This window comes from Zingiber officinale, chromosome 6B (genome assembly GCF_018446385.1).
Source record: "Zingiber officinale cultivar Zhangliang chromosome 6B, Zo_v1.1, whole genome shotgun sequence".
NCBI classification, from domain to species: Eukaryota; Viridiplantae; Streptophyta; class Magnoliopsida; order Zingiberales; family Zingiberaceae; genus Zingiber; species Zingiber officinale.
In genome coordinates this window covers 49860840-49886370 of record NC_055996.1, presented here as the reverse complement: position 1 = coordinate 49886370, position 25531 = coordinate 49860840, and the positions used below count along the sequence as shown (strand labels likewise).

Genomic DNA, 25531 nt, shown 5'->3' with positions numbered 1-25531 from the left:
ATCGGATGCATGCTTAAATAAATTTCCTAAATCAAAATTAAAAATTTATGGAAAATTAAATTGGTACATTAGAAACCACCAGGGTCAACTTAGAAAAGTGCCCAAAAATCATGTACCCCCTAAGTTTTTGACCAACCCTGTAGGAAGAAACCTTTATTGAGTTCCAAAATCTCTGCTAGTTTAAATTTTCTCTTTTTGGTTAAAAGCTTACAGTGAGAAAATTAAACATTGAAATTCTTTATGGAAGCTTTGTCTAAGGAAGTGGTTGTTGCTCCAATAACCAAGAAGGTCTAGTGCCTCGCCACGACCTGGAAGCTAAAATATTGAAAGAAAATATTTAATTAACATTCTGAAAAAGCATTAAAAATAAGAATTAAATAATGCTTTGAAAATTTATCAAACATTTTTTTACTTAGAAACTTTTCTTGAAAATTCAAACTTAGAAATTTTTGGGAACATTCAAAAAGTTTACTTAGGATTTTTCTTTGTTAATTGACTTAGAATTTTATTTATAAAATTCAGTTTAACTAAGAATTTTTTTGTAAAATTCTAAAAATTCATTCTTGCTTAAATTTTTTTTTTAAATTCAATTTAACATAGAAATTTTTTCTAAAAATTCATTTTTGCTCAGAATCTTTTCTACCTTAATAATTTTCCAAATCAAACTGCAGTATATAGATGTTTTCTATATCAATATACTATGGATCATACATGAAATGCCTTTACAAGTTCTTCATTTCATTCTCAAGCAATCACTAACATGCATAGGGCAAGCTCATAGGGTAAATCAAGGTTTCACATCTGCCTCGGAACATGCTTGTTTAGTGAAAGGTATTTCATTTGGTAAAACATGCTTGCTATAAATCTCTATGAACAATAATATTTTAATATTATCATACAGAACACTGTGAAATGCAGATCTTAGTATTAGTGGAGAGACAAAAATGGCAATCCAAGTAATATTCATGCCACATGAACAAAATGACATTTAGTATTATAACACTATGATTCTCTATATAAGTTCCATCGGATTTGAAATTCTTTGTTCAAATCAAAATATTTTAAAAAAAATACTATTTATCCTACATGGAGTATATACAATCAAATCCAGCATAAATATGCACAAGTACAGGTAAGATCACCTTAAGAAGAAATGAATCAAGTTTAAATGGCATCCAGATAAAAATGAAATAAACTTACCTGCGGTATTAGACTCTTAAGATGCACTTCCCAAATTTCTTCTCCTTGTGCAGTCCATGTTGCAACATTTCCATGAGTGTCAACTGTCACTATTTCATTAATATCAGCTGCCACAGCTGGTGCTTGAATCTCAGCCATCTCAAGAGAAAATTTGTTTCTCACTTGGCCTACACGAAATTACTTTCAAAAATAAAATCAAGAAATTGAAGCTTTGTGCTCGGCTCTGATAATTTAAGATTACATAATTGCATATTTGAGATAGAGAAAGAGCAAGAGACATGTTAATAATATCCTTTAAATTTACATTGTCTTCTCTTTTTGAAAATGAAATACAAGAGATATTAATGTCACATAAGTGTCACATATAGGAAAGTCTTAAGTAAATAAAGGCATGAGTTTGCCATTAGACCTAGTACATTTCAGTTCAAGATTAGTGAAACTTGGTGAGGACCCTAATTCCCAAACATATACCACAAACTCTAATGTCAGCAACTAAACTAAATCCACCCTTAGGATACACAACCACAAAATTTGATCTCATGTCAAATTCCTATTTCTGCTAAATAATTCACTGACTTCTATTCAGAGAGGTTTCAGTTTGTATTCTAAATTTCTACAAGTTCTAACAGAAAATCCTACTCAAACTGCAAAATTTACCACGATAGTAAAGATGCAATTCCTCCAATATATATTGGGTAAATTGCAGTATATAAACATGAAGATGTTGCAGTTAATAGCATTACAAAGAACACATTGACTTACCAAAGATAATAATTACAACTATAAAATGAAACAAAAAAAAATTACCATGATGATCCAAAATATAAAACAAGCCATAGGAAGTGCCAACAAGAATGTCCAATTTTCCATCACCATCCAAGTCAACCACAGTAGGAGAAGAATAAACATATGCACGGAAATTCCCCGAATCGACACTTAAATCAAGATCTTGAATCCATTTGACTTGCTTTGTATCAAGGTTGAAAACTACAATCCCACTTGCTACATATTTTTCAATGTTGATACCCCCTAACTTAGCTGAATGCTCTGGATTATCATAATACCTGCCAACTTATCAACTGTAATAAGAAAGAATTGAATGCACAAACAACCTTAGATATATATGACATTCACAAAAAAAACCAGTACAAATGCATTAAATATACAAGAACAAAATGATAGTAGTATCTCAGTTGAATACAACCATAGTTTGGGTAGATGAAGAATCAATTATACAAGCCAACATTGTGAGAATCATGACCTAAGACTAAGACCAGTAAGAATAATTACACACGGTTCGCATACAACCATTAAATTTCTGAAAATTGCATGAAAAGCAGTGTAAAAAAGTATGCTGATTCTTCCTGTAATAAACTTCCATCAATATTGAGTTGTTATTGTAACATTGTAACCTACATAAGATTAATATATCATATGTCAGATGTAGAAAGTATCAAATTAGTCTATGACTTTGGCACCGATTTTCATTTCAAGAAATAGAATGTCTAGGAAGATGATATCATCATACAAGAAAACTTTTTAAACAAAAAGTAGAGAAGTTGCTTACCACAAACTTTTCCACAGAATAATTACATCCAAAAGAAAGTACCAGAAATAGTTTTTGTATCATTATGGGCAATTTTTCATGTAAAAATACCACAAATGTATAAAGTAAAAATTCTTACTTGTGGTCAAAGAAGTATGAAACAACCACAACCATTTCTTTAGTACCATCATTATCTATGTCAGCAATTACCTTCATAGAATATTAAAAATGTTGGTCAAGCTTTTAGGAATTAAATTCCCTGATTTTTTCCTTTTTCTGTATGATCAACTCCAATGGAACTTACTAGAGTGCAAAGTATGTGTGAATCTATGCTAACATAATCTTCTGCTGTCTCATGGCTCTCTTCTATCCAATTTTCATCCCCCCACATTGATTCATCAATATAATCATCATAGTCATAATTATACTCATCAACTAACTCATCTGTATCTCTAAAGAAATCAAAAGATGAATCAGCTTCTTCTTCCAGTTCTTGGTCATTTTCCACAGTTGCTCCTTGCACTCCATCACCAGTGTTATGGTCTTTCGAATGCCCATCGTGGGCCCCTTGATTATCAATTTCTTCAAGAAGCCTTCTTTGCGTTTGTGTTTGATTTTCCTCTGTACCATTTTCCAATGAAGCGTCCCTTTTGATTGTGTCATTAAGATTGCTTGACACTCCATTATATTGACTAGTTTGGGCAAAATCAAGTTTTCCTCTGTCCTCAAGCTTAGATGTATTCATTGAGAGGTTGTTCACAATGTTTGTAGAATCATAATTATTTGACCCATTCATGCTCCCATTTATATCAGGATAAAAAGCAACAGAATTTTCCTAATTTGATTCATAATCAGAATTTCAAAAAGGAATATGTGATACTTGGAATATTAGTTTATAAACCCATATGCTAATTTCTCAATCATCGTATAACATACTTACAAAATTTGACATGTTAATCCTAATATATTTACCATAGCAAAGCTATTTAAGACATCTTAAATATGTTACAGGAGTTGCAAAACACAGTGTTTCACATTTAAATATGTATAAAAATGCAAACGCAAAAAGTTCACGAACAACAACAATCAGCACAATTATAATATGGCTAATTGGCCAACATCCTCAGGAAATAGAAATAAAAGCAAAGGTGATTGCAGTTGGGTTGTGATCACATACGAGATATTGAGTTCTTAGTAGAAGCCTCCTTGGAAATTGAATCATCATGGACATCTGGATGTGAACGATCCACTGGATCTGGATCCAAGCCAGCATACCAATTTTTACGAACCTTTCTACGAGGTACTTCTAGTTTATCCATCATCAGATAGCCAGAGACCCTATTATAGCCACCAAATTTATGTCAATGTGCAGCAATCCACCAAACAATTGTTGAAGCTACTTACCTGAAAAAATTTACAACTCCATCATAGGTAGCTAACGCTATTTCTCTTGTACCATCCTTGTCTATATCATATAAGAGAGGGCTGGAATGGACTGTCGATTGGTGAAAAGCAGGCCATCCTGATGAATTTGGAATTTTCACATCAATGGAAATTATATGCTATTATGTGTTGAGTAACTACAAAAAGCATGCAAAGGAGCTACCAATAAGATATTGAAATTTATAGATAAATGACTAGATAGCAGAAATAACATTAAAGAGATACCTGGCATTTTATCACCATCAGAACCCTCCAATACTTCGAGGTAATAGACAAATGATGGTACCACTATCTCTAGCTTGCCATCACTGGAGTTGCAAGAATACAACAATAAGTCAACCTCTCAGTTAGCACAGATACGACTATTTTCACTATTCAAATAAAAGTGGCGAGCCGTGCAAGAACTAGAAAACCTATCCGAACACACTATTTCGACCAATAAAAGTGAATAATAAACAGAAATCGATGCTTAAAACTGACACCTTCAGAGATCAAACACCACAAACTTTGACATATGAGCAGGTAAAGGGCATGATGAAACAAATCAAAAACTAAAAAGAAGAAGAAAAGAGAATGTTGCGCTTGCAAATATAAGCATAGTGGAATCAAAAGTAGGTTTCATTTTTTGAGACAAAATTTATGAACGAAGACAAGACCTAGGTTATAAATCTACCTTGACTATGGCTCTAGCACAAATCCAAAGAAGACAAGACCTAAGTTATGAATCAATGGAGTAGGAGTGCCACCTTTGGCGAAGAAATACACCTCGTCCGATCAAAAGGTTCCACGAGTGAAAGAAGCAGCAGTCGAAGGTCAGAGGGCCTCGTCGAACTCAGAAACCCGCTCACCAAGAAACGAGAGGAGCACACCATCGTGGAGGAAGATCTAGCGGAGGCTTGAAGAGATTGTATGAGGAGAGGGAAAGAAAATTGCCTTAGGTTCGGGAGCGCGAAGGAAAAACACGGCGCTGAAAAGAAAACAGCAAGGGAAAGGAAAACAGCGAGGGGGGGGGGGGAATGACCAAATTCAATTACAACAGTTTTTTCAAAACTGTTGTCGTAGCCACTAAAAACGCGGATAAAGACAACGGTTTATAAAACCGTTGTAAAAAGTGTTGTCGTTTTAAAAAAAATCGCTCAATGACAACAGTTTTACAAAAACCGTTGTCTTTTATATATAATGGGGAGCTCAAAGACAACGGTTTTGAAAAAAACCGTTGTCTTTGAGCAAATACGCAACACTTTCTCTTAAAACCGTTGTCGTAGGGGTGTTGTCGTTTGCAGTTTTTGTTGTAGTGCTAGGTGGAGAAAAATCCTAGGGGCGATAACCCTAGGTCCTAGGGGGTAGTAACTCTAGGCAGAAAGTCCAGTCGGTCTGGAGGACCAGACTGGCAGCAGGTAAATCTCCTGAGTGGAGTAGGTGAGGACGCGTTCCCCGCAGAGGGAATAGTAGGCATCGGGTCGACCTAGGGTTTCCGGTTGGAAACCTGAAGTCAGACTCGGACAGTCCGGAGACTGTCATTATCACTTCTATTATGCTTTATGTGCTAACTTTGTGCTTCAGGGTATATTTGGAATTAATATATCTTGCAGGGACCAAAGTGCAAAGATTAACCTCGGATGAACAGTGTTCGAGGCGCCTCCATGGAGATTGGAGGCGCCTCGGGTGTAAAACTTGAGCTGGCTACGAAGCAAGCTTCAAGGCGCCATGGAGAGGCTGAAGGCGCCTTGAACAAGTTGATGAAGGCACCTTGGAGAGGTTGAAGGCGCCTTGAACAAGATAAAGTTTGACCAGGTCAGTTCTGATCCACGCGGGTGACGCGGCCAGCCTGAACAGTGTTCGAGGCGCCTCCATGGAGATTGGAGGCGCCTCGGGTGCAAAACTTGAGCTGGCTGTGAAGCAAGCTTCAAGGCGCCATGGAGAGGCTGAAGGCGCCTTGAACAAGTTGATGAAGGCGCCTTGGAGAGGTTGAAGGCGCCTTGAACAAGATAAAGTTTGACCAGGTCAGTTCTGATCCATGCGGGTGACGCGGCCAGCCTGGAGGCGCCTTGGAGGGGTTTAAGGCTCCTTGAACACCCTTTATAAGAGGGGTTTGAGTAGCAGCAATACACAACGAAAGAAAAAGCTTCCTCGTGCTGTGTTCTGCTCAAGTATTGCTTCCGAAGTGCTGCTGCAACATTCCGACGACTCGGAGCTCAGATTTTTCTACCACTATTGTCGGTATAACTTTAATTACAGTTACATTTGTAATTAGTTTGTAATAATTATACGAGCTTATAGTTGTTGCCCACGGAAAGCGATCAAGGATTGCGGGCCTTCGAATAGGAGTCGATCTAGGCTCCGAACGAAGTAAACGATCGTGTTCTTGTGTGTTTATTTTTTTATTCCGCTGCTTTAATTACTCGACGAACGTTTTACGATTCTGATAATCGAACGAAATAGCCACAAGCGCTATTCACCCCCCCTCTAGCGCATCTCGATCCAATAATAACAACTCAAGCAATAATTGTGTAGCCATTCCTAGCAATAGTTCTAAGCTTCCAAAGTGTAAAAGGCTTCTCCGCCTTCAAAGAAGGAGAATTTTTCTACTGAGCTCTTTATCGCCCTGGATTAACAACCATCTTGGTTGTAACCAGGTTAACTCCCAGTCTTCTCTGTCTTTCTATATTTTCGTATTGCTTTATTAATTTATCACTATTGTACTAATTGAGTTGAAAGTACGAGGAGGGTATATTTTATTTTTTATTTTCAGCAATTCACCCCCCTCTTGCCGGCCTCCGCTGAACCTACATTTTTATCTTGATTCATGATGTTGTAAATGATGCTAGTATGTTTAGTGTACCTCTTTTATCTATCTTAAGTTGCATGATGTGAGCTAAGTATTCTATGGAAATAAGTTTGAGTTTTGGCTTAACATTAAGGATCTTACTTACACTTTACTTGAGCTTGAATAGTTGATATCATTAAAATAGTCATGATTCATCTTATTTGTTTAGTACTTGGTTTCCATGGTGATTTCTCAAACTTCATTTTGGTTACGGGATGAGGCTCGAATCATGTAAGTTCATTTGGAAAAACTAAAATATCCCAACATTTGTGCAGTGTATTTGTGTTTAAGTGTTGCACCTTACAATCACTTAGAAAAAAATGAAATGAAAAAAAAAGAGAATAAAAAAATGATGATGAAAAAAAGGGATATAAAAAATAGTTGTCATGAGTGGAAACTAGCAAGTTACCCCTTTGAGACCGAGTTAGGTTACTGGGGAAATGACTGCTATGCTTCTCTTGATATCGAGCATGCCTTTGAGACCCTGAGTTGATTGAGAAATATGAACCAAGTGTATGGTAGGTAAGTGCCTATCACTGGAAACATTAGGAACTCAATTGGATGATGAGTTAACTAGGACAAAGATTGAAACTTGAAGAGTTGGGTCACTTATTTGTACTATGCACAAAGAGACTTATGCTTAAGCCATACTTGGGTTATTTCTATTATCATGTTCATCAATGAAACTTGTAGATAGAGTAAGGAAAGTGCATTAGGGATTATGATTCATTATTGAGCATGTGAGTTTTGATTGTGGCATTTTGCTTGAGGACAAACAAAAGTTTAAGTCTGGGGGTGTGATGTGCGTAGATTTTATACACTTGTTTAGCATATTTTGACGCTCATTCCTATATTTTATGCATGCTCTATCTATGCATTTTCATACTCCTTGCTTTACTTTTAGCATATTTACTCTTCTTTGTTCGAAGATCTGCTCTTGTGCATTTTCTGTCTACATGAGTCAAATTTGGAAAGGAAATGATGTTCGTGGAAAATTTGATCAATGAATGAAGGAAGTCAGCGCCAGCCATGTGTGTCACACGACCATGTCAAAGGAACAGGAAGGAAAATGGTCATGGCTGTGTGGAGCAGATCGGGTGTGCAGCATCAGCAGGAGAGGGGGTTGACATGGCAGTGTGGTATCACATGACCGTGTCACTTTTGAAGCAGAATCAGAACACGTCTGTGTAGATCTACATGATCGTGCAACCTTTCCTGAAGCCAAGCATTGCCAGGCCGTGTGTGCCACACGGTCGTGCAACCTTTCCAGAGACCAAGATTGTCACGGTCGTGTGTGCCACATGGCCGTGTGAGCCATCCAGAGGTGGAGCATGGCATGACCATGTGAATCTCACACGGCTGTGTGACTCTGGCTGATAGCAAAATAGGCAAGGTCATGTGAGGGCCACACGGTCGTGACACGGGCCGTGTGGCGCCCAAAGCCCCTGCTCTATATAAAGGGTTCTTCCCTCTTTAAAAGGGGGAGGCTCTCCCTTTAGGGAGATCCAATTTGAAGGTTCTTCTCTATCTTTTGGGTGTTGATCCGACGATCTAAGGACTTCTCCATTCCCGATTCGACTCCGGTAGCAAGGATTGGTTTTGAAGATTACTTGTCGTCTCTAGATAAGCATTTCTTTTCAATCTTCTTGATTTAGATCGAAATGTTTACGATCTTCTTGTCTTCGGATCTTTTCTTTTGTTCCATGGAGCAGATCTCCTTGTTCTGGGATGGAGGGAGTATTTGTGATGTGAATTGATGTATGAATTCAAGGATTTGCCAACTTCTTATTTTAATGATGTTGTTATGTTTTGTATCAATTCAATCTTGTGTGGATTGTTGTGTTTGGATCTAATTACCATTCTTGATTGGATGTTTGTAATTCTTGTGGATCTTGTTGAGGAATTCTCTATGTTGTATGACCGAGGGGCGTCGTGACAGGGTTGCCCCATTAACGCACATCTTGAGGATCACCTTAAAGGGTGAAGCAAGAATCTATAAAGAAGTGGGATAGATAAATGAATTGATCCCTATATCTTGATGTGAATTGATTAGTAATGTATTTCTATGTTGTATGACCGAGGGGCGTCGTGACAGGGCTGCCCCACTAACGGACTTCATAGGGATCATGACTATTTAGTTGCTTAAGGTATAGATATAAGTCCCTTGTCGGTGTTTTCTGCAGGAGGTAACTGACGACTTCTTACGAATACATGACAATTGAGGATATAATTGGTAAAATCATATTACATTGATAAGTATCACGAAGAAACCAAATCTTCTAGAACTTTCATAAAACCTAGTTTCTGCATTACTTTTCTATTTCCATTTGCTTTTAGTATGTGTAATTCTTAGTTAACTGTTTAGCTAATTCTCTTTAAAACATCTTTAGTGATTATAACCAGCCCTTATGGATATGATATCTTTTATATTACTGATGACGTAACCGTGCACTTCCGGTGACGTAACATAGGGATATTGATTTTTCAAATGAGTTGATATGATTTGAGATTTATCTAGTAACCTATATGTAATTGAGAAATCACGATGGAAACATAAGTACTAATCAAGTTCTATGAATCATGACTATTTTTGGAGTTATCTTTCATCAAAACTAGGCAACGTGAAAAAAGATTAAAAAACTAGGCCATCACTCAAATTTTTTAAAATAAAAACATTGCTGTCTTCATGCTACTAAAGATAGAGAAAAGTAGATCATCAAATATACTAACACTATAAATCATAACAACTTGAGTCCAAAACAAGCATGCTAGAATTTTTGCTCTGAGAACAAGTCAGCAGTAATGTGATAATTGATACACTACACATGCCACAGATAAACCTATACAAATTGAAAATAAACTAAATATATCTAAGCAAAATGCATAAAATGCAATCAAACTAAAATTAATGCAACTAAACTGAAATAAAAAATAAGCAACAAATATGTACATATGTACAACTCTCCCTCAGACTTAGACTTTTCATTTTCCCAATAAAATCATTATAATGGTGGAGGATGATATGTTGAAGGGCGAAATGATGGAGGTGGATATGGTGGCTGAGGGTAATCCTCAGGTGGTGGAGAGCATGACCTAGGAGGGAATCTCGATACTCGCGGTAAGTTGCCAAGGTGCTCATGATACTTAAAAAGCATAGCAACCTGTTGTCTAGTCAATTCCATGGAGCACCTAAATCCTTCATTCTCCCTTACACATAGTAATAATTGTTCACAAATTCTGAGACCTACCCTTGAAAATTCCTCATCATCCAAAAATGGTACCATATTTCTTGGAACTATTCTTGAGTCAATGCAAATTTTCCTCCAACATGTGTTGGTGGATACTATGCTTCTTATGAAGAGTGTCCAAAGAAGCAAAGAAATCCAAATAATCAAATCTATAGGTACCCATATCTCCATAAGCGAATGAATGTCTAACCGACTTAGAATATTTGGCCGGCTCAAGGTATCTAGAGGAGGAGGGTTCAAGGTGCTCCTTGGGGATGGAGGCATCCTTGGGTGATAAATCCTTAACAATCCAATTACCAAAGTTATGAATTGTGGTTCCATCGGGGTTAGAGAGGAGAAGTGGAAATGCATTTCTCCTAATGAAACCAAATCCATTCTCTCCCCAACAAATCATTTTTACTGCTAGACAAGTATCAATATCAATCTTAGAGTTGCCATGAATAATATGTAGACCATTTAGTTCACACTCTAAGTTTTAACAATTTGTATGATTAAACCATCAAAAATAATTGTACAAGTAGTAGCCTTGCTGGATCTCGCTAAGATTTGAAGAATGTGGAACCCGAATCAAAATCAAATTTGTTTAACATGGCTCAAAAAGAGTAAAGCTCAACTTTTCTAAGCACCTCGTCACTCTCACCTCAGCTAAAAATGATTTTACTCATGACATGGTGGAGGTAGCGAAAAATAGGGTCTTTGAATAGATGAAGCTTTGGAGACAAATGGATCATAGGGTTCATTTAAATCAGTAATTTCATTTCAAAATGAATTACTATTGAAAGTGTAGTCAAACTTATGAGATCACTAGTGGGAAAGTCAAAGCAATTATTAAAGTCATAAAGAGATCATTGGTAATCATGATTCATCAAATGAAAGATAATCTTTCCATCATGATCATCATCCAAAGTAAAATGAGTCTCTAACAAAATAAAGAATTCAAGAGTAATGCGGGAATATGTTTGATGATTCATATACATCAAGTCATTACAATCTAAGTTGTTAATTAACCAATCAATGTTATCCCTAATTCCCGAAAGCATTTATAGTGTAAGAGTCAAGGTATCTTGTACAAACTAATTTACGAGCAACAAGAACATTAAATCTAGATTTTTGTTTATTATTTCTAAAAATAATTCTAAGATAATTTTATGTTACCCTCGTTGTACGCTTGATGTTTGCCTTTGTCTTTACCAATGCCTTCCCTTTTCCCTTGTTAGTCCCCTTTCCTTTGTCCTTGTCCGGGTCGTTGCCTCTACTGGATCCACCACTACTTTGAAGTCTTTTCAATATATTGGACATGATTGCAAGTCAAGAGGGGAAGGAGAGTTTGTGAAAGAGAGGAGATGGTGATCTGTTAATTTAGGGGATAGAGGAGAAAAGAGAGCTTCTTGCTTTGGGGAAGGAAGAAGATCTTGAAGAGAAGAGAGACTCGGTGAAGAGAAGACTAAAGAATCTTGAAGGAAAGAGAAGAGTTTCTTGTGTAAATTAAGAGGAAAAGAAGAGGAGAGGAGTAGAGATCTTGGTTTCAAAGTGGATGAAAACTTAGATCTAGCTCTTTAAAAGAGTAGATCTTTCTCAAGGTGGAAGAGAGAAGAATAAAATCGAGAGAAAGGAGAAGAAATATAGGGGAGAGGAGCTTTTGCAGAGTCGACACGGTCGTGATAAAGTCAGGAACCACTGTGTCTAGGGTTTAATACCCTAAGATCCTTGCCACATCGCCATGAAAAAATGACATGGCCTAGGTGTGGATTTCTATGTTCTAGTGACATAATCGTGTCAAAATGACATGGTCGTGTTATGTATCTCTTTGTAAGCTTGGTACTGTCGTGTTGGAAAATACAGTCGTGCCATGCTTCCTTCTAGACAAACACGACCCCTTCTTTTTCTCTTTTTTTTTTCTTTCACGGTTGTGTCACATGAGACACGACTGGAAAAATTCTCAAATCGCCATGGCCATGTTGAAAGACATGGCCATGCCATGCCTTTTTGTCACCATGAGACATAACCGTGTGAGCTATTGTCCAAGTTTTTCTTCAACATGACCTTTCTTTGTTTGTTCTTCCAAAATGTCTTCACACCCATACAAAAGTCCATGACCAGATCGTGAAGGCCAATAAACCTAAAAATGAGAATAAACTTGAATTAAAATAAAAAAAAATAAACTAAAATTAAAAACAAGAACAGGAAAACAAACCCTTAGGATGCCTCCCAAGAAATGCTCATTTAGGGTTATGAGCTCAACCCCTAATTTGGCTCAACTTGGAGCCTTTGCCTTGAAGGGGAGGTATTCCCTGTTGGGGTTGCAAGGTTGAAAACATAGTCTCATATTAGAAACACATGGGAAAGATCATGGGTTTATAAGAATTTAGATATCTCCACAATAGCATGATATTGTCCACTTTGGGCCTAAGCCCTCATGGTTTTGCTCTTAGGCTCTCCCCAAAAGGCCTCATGCCAATGGATATATCTTTTCTCTTATAAACCCATGATCTTTCCCATGTGTTTCTAATATGGGACTATGTTTGCAACCTTGCAACCCCAACAATCCCCCCCTCACACAATGGACCATAGGCTCCCCATGTCTGATCCTCGACCCACCAGGTCTTACTGCCCCTCGGTCCACCCGACCTACTAGGACTTCCTTGCCTAGTCGCAACTAGGACTTCCTGCCTGGTGTCTGGTCCTCTTGATCTGAACATAGGAGCCCCCACTTTCTTTGTTCGAGGTCAATATTGTACCCACATGGCTCAATCAGACCATAGCTCTTGTGCACAGTCGGTGGTTAAACCTTCTGGCAGTCCGGGCTCTGATACCAATTGTTGGATCGAAAAGCACTAGAGGGGGGGTGAATAGCGCTCACGGCTATTTCATTCGTTTCAGAATTGTAAAAGCGGTCGAGTAAATAAATGCAGCGGAATAAAAACAAACACACAAAAACAAGGGATTTACTTCGTTCGGAGCCTGTAGCGACTCCTACTCGAAGGCCCGCGATCCTTGATCACTTTCCGTGGGCAACAACTATAAGCACGAAATTATTACAAGCTAAATACAATTTAAAATAGTAATTAAAAATACCAACGACACTTAGGAAATATCATATTTGGAGCTCCGGGTCATCTAGTTGACAGCACGTTAAAGAAAGGTTGCTTAGAGGAAGTTTTGTCGAGTTGCTAGTCGAGTGCTGCTTTTATACAGTGCTCAAGGCGCCTTGAAATCCATCCAAGGTGCCTCCAGGAGGGCCGAGTCGCCTGCGTGGATCAAGCCTGAACTGGTCGTGACTTATCCCTTCAAGGCGCCTTCTGTGCTCTCCAAGGCTCCTTCCCGGCTTCGGCTAGCACCCGAGGCGCCTCCAAGATCCATGGAGGCGCCTCGGACACTGTTCATCCGAGGTCTAATGTGCTCCTTTGGTCTTGCAAAAGTGTTAGTCCCAAACACATACCCTGCAAAACAAAGTTAGCACAAACACAATATATGATATAATAGATATGATGACTGTCTGGACTGACTTCAGATTTTCGACCGGAAACCCTAGGTCGACCCGACGCCTACTGTTCCCTCTACGGGGAACGCGTCCTCACCTACTCCACTTAGGAGATTTACCTATTGCCAGTTCTATCCTCCAGATCGACTGGACTTTTTCTCGGTGCTCGATGCTTCCAGACTTTCTGCTGGACTTTCGCTTCCCGGCTGGTCCAGTCTTTCACCTGGTTCGCGACACCAGGACTTTCCACCTAGGGTTACCCTCCTAGGACTTTTGCCTGAAGCACTCGACCCACCAAGACTTTCCGCATAGGGTTACCACCCCCTATGCCCTAGGGTTACCACCCCCTAGGGTTTTCACTTGCCTAACCACAGCTAGGACTTCTCCTGAAACACTTAAACAGATTTGTTAGATCACAACCTAACCTTAACTTTGAATCCTTTGCCATTATCAAAACTTAGGTTTGATCGTCGGATGCTTCCCGCATCAACAATAAACCACATTCTTATTTATGTATACACACAAACACACAAACATATATTACAAATTTACATATATTACACGTTCCTCTGAGCAACCTTTCTTTAATATTACCTTATAGTTATCTACCCAACACATTCCTATTTTAGTAAACAACTAAAAACCAATAAACATGAGTAAGTAGAAGTCAACCATATATTAGCCTTTTAAACTTAGGTGAATAATATTCCTTTTAAGTCCTTTATCTCACTTAGCTAACAGTTTTTACAGTAAAATTTAATTATAAGCTAAGTGTTACACAAGCATCTTTCAAAGCCTTATCTATTTTTCTAAAAATTTAAAACAAGTTGTAAAATGGCTTATTTTTGATAAATGGCAAAGGGAGAGAGTAGGGAAATTCAAAAGTAAAAGAAAGCCCTGTATTAAGGGGGAGCTTCACAAAGTTTAAGTGACAGCTTAAGTTATGCTTGTATTTGAATTTATGTACTTATGTACTTAAGCTTGCTCACTTACACTCTTTAAGTAGATTTATGCATTTGTTTTACTTAATTTTGAATTCCAGTTGCCATAATCAAAAAGGGGGAGATTGTTGATGTGAGAAGCATCCGATGATCAAACCTGAGTTTTGATAATGACAAAGGATTCAAAGTTAAGGTTAGGTTGTGATCTAATAAGTCTGTTTAAGTGTTTCAGGAGAAGTCCTAGCTGTGGTTAGGCAAGTGAAAACCCTAGGGGGTGGTAACTCTAGGTCATAGGGGTGGTAACCCTATGCAGAAAGTCTTGGTGGGTCGAGTGCTTCAGGAAAAAGTCCTAGGGGGGGTAACCCTAGGTGGAAAGTCCTGGTGTCGCAAACTAGGTGAAAGACTGGACCAGCCGGGAAGCGAAAGTCCAGCAGAAAGTCCGGAAGCATCGAGCACCGAGCAAAAGTCCAGTCGATCTGGAGGATCGAACTGGCAACAGGTAAATCTCCTGAGTGGAGTAGGTGAGGACGCGTTCCCCGTAGAGGGAACAGTAGGCGTCGGGTTGACCTAGGGTTTCCGGTCAGAAATATGAAGTTAGACCCGGTCAGTCCAGAGACTGTCATTATATTCTATTATCATATCTATATTATTGTTTTGTGCTAACTTTATTTTGCAGGGTATGTGTTTGGGACTAACACTTTTTGCAGGACCAAAGGAGCACAACTTAGTCTCAGATGAACAGTGTTCGAGGCACCTCCATGGAGCTTGGAGGTGCCTTGGATGCAAAGCTGAGATGGCTACGAAGCAAGCTTGGAGGCGCCTTGAAGGAAGCTCAAGGCGCCTTGGACTGGTGGATGAAGGCGCCTTAGAGAGCACAGAAGGCGCCTTGAAGGGATAAGTCACGACCAATTCAGGCTTGATCCACGCGGGCAACTCGGCCCTCCTGGAGGCGCCTTGGATGGATTTCAAGGCACCTTGAGCACTGTATAAAAGCAGCACTCGACCAGTAACTCGACAGAACTTCCTCTAAGCAACCTTTCTTTAACGTGCTGTCAACGAGACGACCCAGAAGTGATGCGAATACTTCCCGACGACCCAGAGCTCCAAATCTGACATTTCCTAAGTGTCGTTGGTATTTTTAATTACTGTTTTAAATTGTATTTAGCTTGTAATAATTTCATGCTTATAGTTGTTGCCCATGGAAAGCAATCAAGGATCGCGGGCCTTCGAGTAGGAGTCGCTACAGTCTCCGAACGAAGTAAATCCCTTGTGTTTGTGTGTTTGTTTTTATTCCGCTGCGTTTATTTACTCGATTTCTTTTACGATTCTGAAACGAACGAAATAGCCGCGAGTGCTATTCACCCCCCCCCCCCTCTAGCACTTTTCGATCCAACATTCCCATCCATGGTAATTTTCCTCTGGTCCCTCTTTCATTTGGGCTCTTGCTGGAATGATGTATTTATTGTTCTTGGCTCTAGGACTTTTCTCCTTGCTTGCTGGACTTGGTGTTTCATTCGGAAGTCTTCCATTGGAGTGAATCTCATACTCCTCTTGTTGGAGTTCATCCAACCTATAACAAACACTTTTATTGTTGGAAGAGAATTAGTGGCCTTAGATAAATCAAACTTTAGTATGTATACTAAATATATACTAAAAGTCTAGCTTTTTATATTAACATTTATTTAGGAATAAGAATCACATTGGTAAAATGACTACATTTATACTAAGTGTAGTTGTCCTTTTAATTTATATTGTAGATAACATGGTGTGAGGAGACACACAGAAGTTCATATTATCAGTTCCTTATAAATTATAAATAGTAGCTCACAACCAAGATGGAATGGGACAAACCATTGGAGTGGTTGTAGTGTAATTTGGTATTAGTTTATCTTAACTATAAAATTACACTAGTACACTAGGTGTGTATTGAGCAGGACCATTTGAGGTAGTTCTTTTTATACTGACTTAATAAAAGAACAAGACCTCTGTTATTATGAAAGTGTATGCTCTTAATCTCGATATAATAACAAGCACATATACTTAGTATTTATTTCTTTAATTTATCAATGGATGAGATTTAGTTCAATAAATCAATAGTCACGATAAGTTGGAAAATAATATTATTTATATGGTGTGTTGTTGAATATAGAAGGAAACTATGTCCTAGTAATTTTGTTTGATAATGCCCCCTTGAGAAGCTCATAAGGATAGTCATGTAAACCCTGTAGGTGGACTTAGTCCGACATGACAATAAAGTTGAGTGGTACTACTCTTGGAGCTAGATATTAATTGAGTTGTCAGTAACTCATTTAATTAATTGACATTCAATATCTTAAACACAGGGAGATTAATGCACTCATAATAAGAAGGAGCTCATAATGTAATTTGGAATTGGTGCGGTAGTTCAATAATAACTCTTTAGTGGTATGGGTTATTATTGATGAACTTGAGTTGGGTGTTCGGGGCGAACACAGGAAGCTCAAGCTCATCGGGAGACCAAAACCAATTTCTCCTCTCGGTCCCTATTGTAGCCTCTATAAAACCTTGTATCCACTAATTCCACTTCTTATCCAAGTAATGGGTCGGACACAACCTTGCTTGGAGCAAGGGGGTCGACCAAGTATAGGCTTGGAGCCCAAGTAGTGGCCGGCCAAACCATGCTTAGTGTCCAAGCATGGGGCCGACCACATAGGATTAAAGGAGTTTTTAATTTTTGTTAAAATTTTTCCTTTTATAGCCATTCATGAAAGGGATTTAAAAGAAAATTTTTATTTTTAAAATTTCCTTTTATAGTCATCCTCATGGTTTTAAAAAAAGAGTTTTAGATTTTAAAATATTTCCTTTTATAGCTATCTACAAAAGATTAAAGAGAGATTTTAATTTTGTTAAAATCTTTCCTTATTTGTAGTTGTCTATAATGTTTTAAAAAAAAAGATTTTAATTTTTGATAAAACTTTCCTTTTATATAACCATGATTTAAAAAGATAATTTTAATTAATCTTTCCTTTTTTGTAGTTGTCTACATGTTTTAAAAGAGAGAGATTAATTTTAAAACTTTCCTTTATTGCCATGTACAATAGGAAATTTTAAAAGAAAGATTTTAATTTTTATTAAAATTTCCTCTTTTAGAGGGAGGCCATAAATAAGGAAGTTTTAATTATGTTTAAAACTTTTCTTTTTGTAAACATCATGGTTTAAAAGGAAGCTTTAATTTTTGTTGTAATTTTTTTTCCTTTTTAGTATACCATGATGTGGCCGGCCATAAGAAGATTAAAAGGACGTTTTAATAAAACTTTTCTTTTTTACCAAGACCAAGTATTATAAAAGAGGGGGAGAGGGTGCCTCATGGATAATACAACCTATTCTTATTCCCTCTCTATTTCCTTGGTGGTCGCCCATGCTCCCTTCCTTTCTTCTTTCTTGTGGCCAAGGGCACCACCTTCATCTTGTCACCTCTTTTGCTTCCTTAGGACCGGCGGCATCAAGGGTTGCTATATCCTTGTGGTCGGTTGCTTGGAGAGGAAGAAGAAGAAGAGGAGTAGCACTTGGTGGTCGGTTGCTTGGAGAGGAAGAAGAAGAAGAGGAGTAGCACTTGGTGGCCGGTTGCTTGAAGGAGAAGAAGAAGAAGGAAATTTCCTATTTTGGCATACCTTGATGGCTCAAGAGTCTTGGAGAAGAAGAAGTGGTCATGGTGGAATTCATCTTGGTAGATCGTCGCCCACACGACATCCAAGAGGAGGTGAGGAATACAACAGAAGATCAAGAGGTCTTTAGCTACAAAGAAAGGTATACTAGTTGGCTTATTCCGCATCATACTAGTTTTCTTTGTACGGATTTTTGAAATAGCAAACACAAGAGACTAACGATTCTAGGCAATCTATTTTATGTTTCAATTTTGTGTTTCTTTTATTTTTTTTATCTTGTGATTCGATTGTTCTTAGTGGTTAAACCTAGGGTTACTATTAGGAGATTAAATATTGAATTTTGTTGAAAGGATTTGTCTAGGAAGTGGTGGATAATCCCATACCCAAGAAGGCCTAGTGTCTCGCAATATTTAACCTGGAAGCTGAGTATGTGGCATCCTCTGAGGCAGCCATAGAAGTTGTATGGCTCAGTAACTTCATGATGGACTAAGATGTGATTCCTGGTTTGCCCAAAATTATTACAGTTTATTATAAAAATAAGTGGTGCAGTAGCAAACTCGAAGGAACCACGAGCCCATAAGGCAAGTAAACATATAGAGCACAAGTACCACCCAATACGAGACATCATATAACGACGAGAAGTTGTTGTCGTCTAGATTGCATCAGGAGATAACCTGGATCTTTTCACTAAGGCCCTTAAGGCAAGAGCTTTTGATGGGCATGTTGAAGGGATGGGAATAAGATGTATGGCGGCATATATGACAGCATAGTCTTTTAGTATAAGTGGGAGATTGCTAGAATGTATACTAAAAGTCTAGATTTTTGTATTAACATTTATTTAGAAATAAGAATCACATTGGTCAACTGACTACATTTATACTAAGTGTAGTAATCCTTTTAATTTATATTGTAGATAATATGGTGTGAGGAGACACACAGAAGTTCATGTTATCAGTTCCTTATAAATTATAAATAGTAGCTCACAACCAAGATGGAATGGGACAAACCATTGAAGTGGTTGGAGTATAATTTGGTATTAGTTTATCTTAACTATAAAATTACACTAGTACACAAGGTGTGTATTGAGCAGGACCATTTGAGGTAGTTCTTTTTATACTGACTTAATAAAAGAATAATACCTCTGTTATTATGGAAGTGTATGTTCTTAATCTCGATATAATAACAAGTACGTATACTTAGTATTTATTTCTTTAATTTATCAATGGGTGAGATTTAGTTCAATAAATCAATAGGCCCAATAAGTTGGGAAATAATATTATTTATATGGTGTGTTGTTGATTATAGAAGGAAACTGTGTCATAGTAATCTAGGTTGATAATGTCCCCTTGAGAAGCTCATAAGGATTATCATGTAAATTTTGCAGGTGGACTTAGTCCGACATGACAATAAAGTTGAGTGGTACTACTCTTGGAGCTAGATATTAATTAAGTGAGTTGTCAGTAACTCATTTAATTAATGGACATTCGATGTCTTAAACACAGGAAGATTAATGCACTCATAATAAGAAGGAGCCTATAATGTAATTTGGGATTGGTGCGGTGGTTCAATAATAACTCTTTAGTGGTATGAGTTATTATTGATGAACTTGAGTTGGGTGTTCGGTGTGAACACAGGAAGCTCAAGCTCATCAGGAGACCAAAACCAATTTCTCCTCTCGGTCCCTGTTATAGCCTCTATAAAACCTTGTATCCACTAAGTCCACTTCTTATCCAAGTAATGGGTCGGACACAACCTTGCTTGGAGCAAGGGGGCAGACCATGTATAGGCTTGGAACCCAAGTAGTGGCCGGCCAAACCATGCTTGGTGTCCAAGCATGGGGTCGGGCACATAGGATTAAAGGAGCTTTTAATTTTTGTTAAATTTTTTTCTTTTATAGCCATCATGAAAGGGATTTTAAATAGAAATTTTATTTTTAAAATTTCCTTTTATAGTCATCCTCATGGTTTTAAAAAGATAGTTTTAGATTTTAAATTCTTTCCTTTTATAGCTATCTACAAAAGATTAAAGAGAGATTTTAATTTTGTTAAAATCTTTCCTTATTTATAGTTGTCTATAATGTTTAAAAGAAAGATTTTAATTTTTGATAAAACTTCCCTTTTATGTAACCATGATTTAAAAAGGAAAGTTTTAATTAATCTTTCCTTTTTTGTAGTTGTCTACCCGTTTTAAAATAGAGAGATTAATTTTAAAACTTTCCTTTATTGCCATGTACAATAGAAAATTTAAAAAGAGAGATTTTAATTGTTATTAAAATTTCCTCTTTTAGAGGGAGGACACAAATAAGGAAGTTTTAATTATGTTTAAAACTTTTCTTTTTGTAAACATCATGGTTTAAAAGGAAGCTTTAATTTTTGTTGTAAAAAATTTTCCTTTTTAGTATACCATGATGTGGCAGGCTATAAGAAGATTAAAAGGAAGTTTTAATTAAACTTTCTTTTTTTACCAAGACCAAAGATTATAAAAGAGGGGGAGAGGGTCCTCATGGATAATACAACCTATTCTTATTCCCTCTCTATTTCCTTGGTGGTCGGCCATGCTCCCTTCCTTTCTTCTTTCTTGTGGTCGACGACACCACCTTCATCTTGTCACCCCTTTTGCTTCCTTAGGACTGGCAGCATCAAGGGTTGCTATATCCTTGTGGTCGTTTGCTTAGAGAGGAAGAAGAAGAAGAGGAGAAGCACTTGGTGGCCGGTTGCTTGAAGGATAAGAAGAAGAAGGAAATTTCCTATTTTGGCATCCCTTGATGGCTCAAGAGTCTTGGAGAAGAAGAAGTGGTCCCGATGGAATTCATCTTGGTAGATCATCGCCCACACGACGTCCAAGAGGAGGTGAGGAATACAACAGAAGATCAAGAGGTTTTTAGCTACAAAGAAAGGTATAACTAGTTATCTTATTCCGCATCATACTAGTTTTCTTTGTACGAATTTTTGAAATACCAAACACAAGAGGCTAACAATTCTAGGCAATCGATTTTATGTTTTGATTTTGTGTTTCTTTTTTTTTTTCGATCTTGTGATGTGATTGTTCTTAGTGGTTTAACCTAGGGTTACTATAAGGAGATTAAATATTGAATTTTGTTGAAAGGCTTTGTCTAGGAAGTGGTGGATGATCCCATACCCAAGAAGGTCTAGTGTCTCACTATCTTTAACTTGGAAGCCGATGTTTGAAATAAATATTTAATCAACTTTGTAACATGGGTGGATTTGGATTAATAATGTTAAGTATCGTTTGTGATCCAAGTTTAAACCTCTAAGAAAAAATAAGTTGAACTTGGAATCAATAATGTTAAGTTCTGTTTGCGATTCCAAGTTTAATTTCTAAAGAACACAATAGGTTGTTTGGAAAGGTTCATGACTTGTATAAAATTTTTGTACAGGGGAACCAGTATGATATTCCGAGTAGCAACCAACACTTTTCTCCTTGCTTGCTGGACTTGGTGTTTCATTCGGCAGTCTTCCATTGGAGTGAATCTCATACTCCTCTTGTTGGAGTTCATCCAACCTATAACAAACACTTTTATTGCTAGAAGAGAATTAGTGGCCTTAGATAAATCAAACTTTAGTTTCTTCTCGCCAATCACCAATGAAAGTTTGTGATTTTTAACATCTATAATTGCTTCCGCTATAGCGAGGAAAGACCTTCCAAGAATAATAGAAATCTTTGGGTTCTCTTCCATGTCTAATACCACAAAGTTTGTAGGGAAAATAAAGTTTCCTACTTCTACTAGATCATCTTCATTGATACCCATTGCATATCTACAAGAGTGATCCGCCAACTGAAGCTCCATGGTGGTTAACTTCAAATCATTTAGTCCTAGGTTCTTACAAATAAAGTATGGAATGAGACTTATGCGTACTCTTAAATCATAAAATGTCTTACCAATTATAGTCATGCATATTTGCAAGGTATAGAGAAACTTCTTGAATCTTGAAGCTTAGGAGGTAGCATGTCCAGCAGTATTGCACGACACTCCTCAGTTTGTCTTGTATCCATCACTTTAGCATTTGTTTAAAATAATCTCCTTCATAAATTTGGTAAATTTTAGTATTTTTTACAGAGTATCCTTAAGAGGAATCTCAATGCATAACTCTAGGCTTGATTTCAAATTTACTTGAGTAGGATTTCCCTAGAAGTAATCATCTCTTTGATCTTGTGAAACCTCACATCAATATACTTGGTTATCACATGATACACCAATGGTAAAGTTGTTGCCATGTGACCAAAAAGGTCACGGGTTTGAATCCTGGAAATAGTCTCTTGCAAAAAGTAGGGTAAGGCTGCGTAGAATGGATCCTTCCCCGAGACCCCGCATGGCGGGAGCTTCGTGCACCGGGCTACCCTTTTTTTATCACATGATACACCTGATTCTTTACTAAATAGATAGCACTCTGACTATCACATAACAACTTGACTTTACCATATTGAATGCCCAGTTCTTTAACCAACCCTGTGTTATGATTCCGCAAGTGCACAGATTCATCGTCAGTAATAAAGATTATCGATCCCACAAGCACTGGTTATAAGCACTAGCGATGGCTCACTTAGGATTAGATAAACCACCGATGGTTGTAAGTTATCTAAAGAAAAGAGATTTGGAAACGGAAATGAGAACTAGCAAAGAAGAAGTAATAGACTTGGTTTATGAAGAGTCCTAGGAGTTCGGTTTCATTGTGGTGGTATTGATGTATCACATTCTATCCTTTACTCATTGTCCATCAACATGTATTCGCTGGAAGCTAAAGTATCTATTCTTAGGTACCAAATAAAGAAGATCCCTATGAAATCCTGTTACGGTTAACCCCTGTCACTAGGGCACCTCGGTAGATCACAAGAACACTACTCTAATTGATGTCACTAAGGATAGAGATAAGGAGCTTAGTTTGGTCGCTTACTTCCTTGTGGATGAGTTGCCTCTCCTTTCAAGGAAGTACCCTAGATGTCCGTGAATGGGTTACCCCTGTCACTAGGGCCCCTCAGGTATACAATCTAAGATATTCTCTCTACGAGATAAGCAATTCCTACACAATCAATTAACACGATATAGAGATCAAGTAGTCGAAACAAAGCAAGTGAAATCATCCAATGAAATAGACACATAAGTATGAGTCTTACATCAAACCAATCCACAACTACTCCCTTATCCTAGAATAAGGAATCTACTCCATAGATGCCGGAGAAAAACCCGAAGACATAATGTTAAGCATATAATTCTCAAACAAGAAGAGAGAAAGAGAAATGACGCTTATCCAACGACGACGAGTGATCTTTGGATCCAATCCTTTGCTTATGGGGTTGATGTGGTGATGAAGGATTGCTGGACGGAGGTCATGGATGGCGTGGAACGACACCAAGTTGATTCTCTCTCTGAAGGTTCGCTTCCCGGCTATCTCCTCTTGAGGAAAAGGGTTAAAACCCTTTTATAGGCTAGGGCACGGCTGCGGCGGCACGACCGTGTGAGAATGGCACAGCCCATGCCCTTTCTTGTCTCTGGCCGCGCTGCACGGCCATGCCAATTGGCACGCCCGTGTGAACTTTGGGCTCGGTTCTTGGGGCACGACTGTGTAGGGTTGCATCGTCGTCCCTTACTTGGCTTTGGTCGTGGGGGGGGGGGGGCATGGCCGTACAAGTATGCACGGCCATGCTCTGATCTGCCTCTGGGTTGGCCGCACGACTGTGCAAGAGTTGCACGACTGTGCACTTTCCTTCTTCTGTTTGGCCACACGGTCGTGTGCGGTTGCATGGTCGTGTTCTCTAGCTCATTCTGGTGCATCGACAATCGCTGTTTTATCTCTGAAAGTTGTCCCTGTCAACACAAAACCAAACAAAGTGTAGATATCTGAACAAAAGAGTATATATGATGAGTACATGATAAAAGAGGCGATCATGCAAAGAATATATACATATAAAGCAAGTGAATGTGCGTTAAAACATGCATAAACGATCATAATATTTATGCACATCACCCTGTAAGCCATAAAACTTCCTTCACTGCTTCAGTTGCTGCCATATACTCTGACTCTGTAGTAGACAATGTAATAATAGATTATATCATACACTTCCAACAGATATGTCCTCCTGTTATAATGAACAAGTATCTTGTAGTAGACTTCCTATCATCTAAATCTCCTTCATAGTCTACATCTATGTACCCAACAACTAAAGGATCTTTAGGGTGTCCATTGAACATGATGCTATAATCAGTTGTATTTTTCAAGTATCTGAAAATATACTTCACTACATCCCAATGTGGTCGACCATGATTTGATAGATACTTTCTCACTATACTAAGTGCTTGCGTAAATCTAGTTTCATGTAAACCATGGCATACATCAAAAAACCAACTGCATTGGCATCTCTTAGATCTCCTCATCCATCTTTGGTCACTATGTAATGGATAACTTGAAGTGATGTGCCAGGGTGTACTCATCGTCTTTACATTCTTTATGTTGAACATATCTAACACCTCAACATAACTACTTTAAGATAACCATAATCTTCCTATAGCTCTATCCCTATGAATCTTCATCCCAAGAATCTTCTTGGCCTCGCCCAAATCTTGCATATCAAATTTCTTGCTCAACGACCTCTTCAATTTGTCAACCTCTTTTATCTTTTTTGCAATGACCCACTTGCACTCTATAGCTCGTTTTCCCTCAGAAAGTTCCACCAGATCTCACGTTTAGTTCTCATGTAGCAACTCCATCTTCTCTATCATAGCACCTTCCCACTTATCCTTCTTAGAGTTGTGTACCACCTCCTGAAAAAATGTAGGGTCTCCTCTATTGGTGATAAGTGTATAAGATGCCAAGTCTTCGAATCCATACATGGTGCATGTCTTTACCACTTATCTCATTCTGCCACCAACTATAGTATGATGCTCTATGTGCTCTAAGATAGAATCATCGAATTCATGACTCTCTAGTTCCACATGCACAACATCACTCTCTTTATTGATTTGTGGTGTTTTCCTTTCCCTCTTCCTGAGTATGCTATAGTATAACCTTCTCATAAACACCATATCTCTACTGATTACCACCTTATTTGCCTTAGAATCCCAAAGTTGGAAGCCTTTAACTCTTTTCTACTATACTAGAAAAATACATTTCTTTGACTTATCATCTAGCTTTGATCTTTCCTCACTATATATGTGTATATAGGCTAGATATAAAAAAACTCAAAG

At 37.8% G+C, this 25531-nt stretch overlaps 1 protein-coding gene across 1 annotated transcript; it reads right to left on the bottom strand.

Moving 5' to 3' along the window:
- Nucleotides 1-1082: 1082 nt before the first annotated feature.
- LOC121990963 (protein DEFECTIVE IN EXINE FORMATION 1-like) lies at nt 1083-22138 on the bottom strand. Its single transcript, XM_042545004.1, has 10 exons — nt 21853-22138; nt 11751-11782; nt 4415-4502; nt 4151-4268; nt 3924-4084; nt 3051-3556; nt 2886-2956; nt 2008-2264; nt 1201-1367; nt 1083-1142 (listed from the first exon to the last, which is right to left on the bottom strand). Exons 1-10 carry the CDS (start codon nt 22136-22138, stop codon nt 1083-1085), a joined length of 1746 nt encoding a protein of 581 aa, XP_042400938.1.
- Between the last annotated feature and the right edge of the window lie 3393 nt (nt 22139-25531).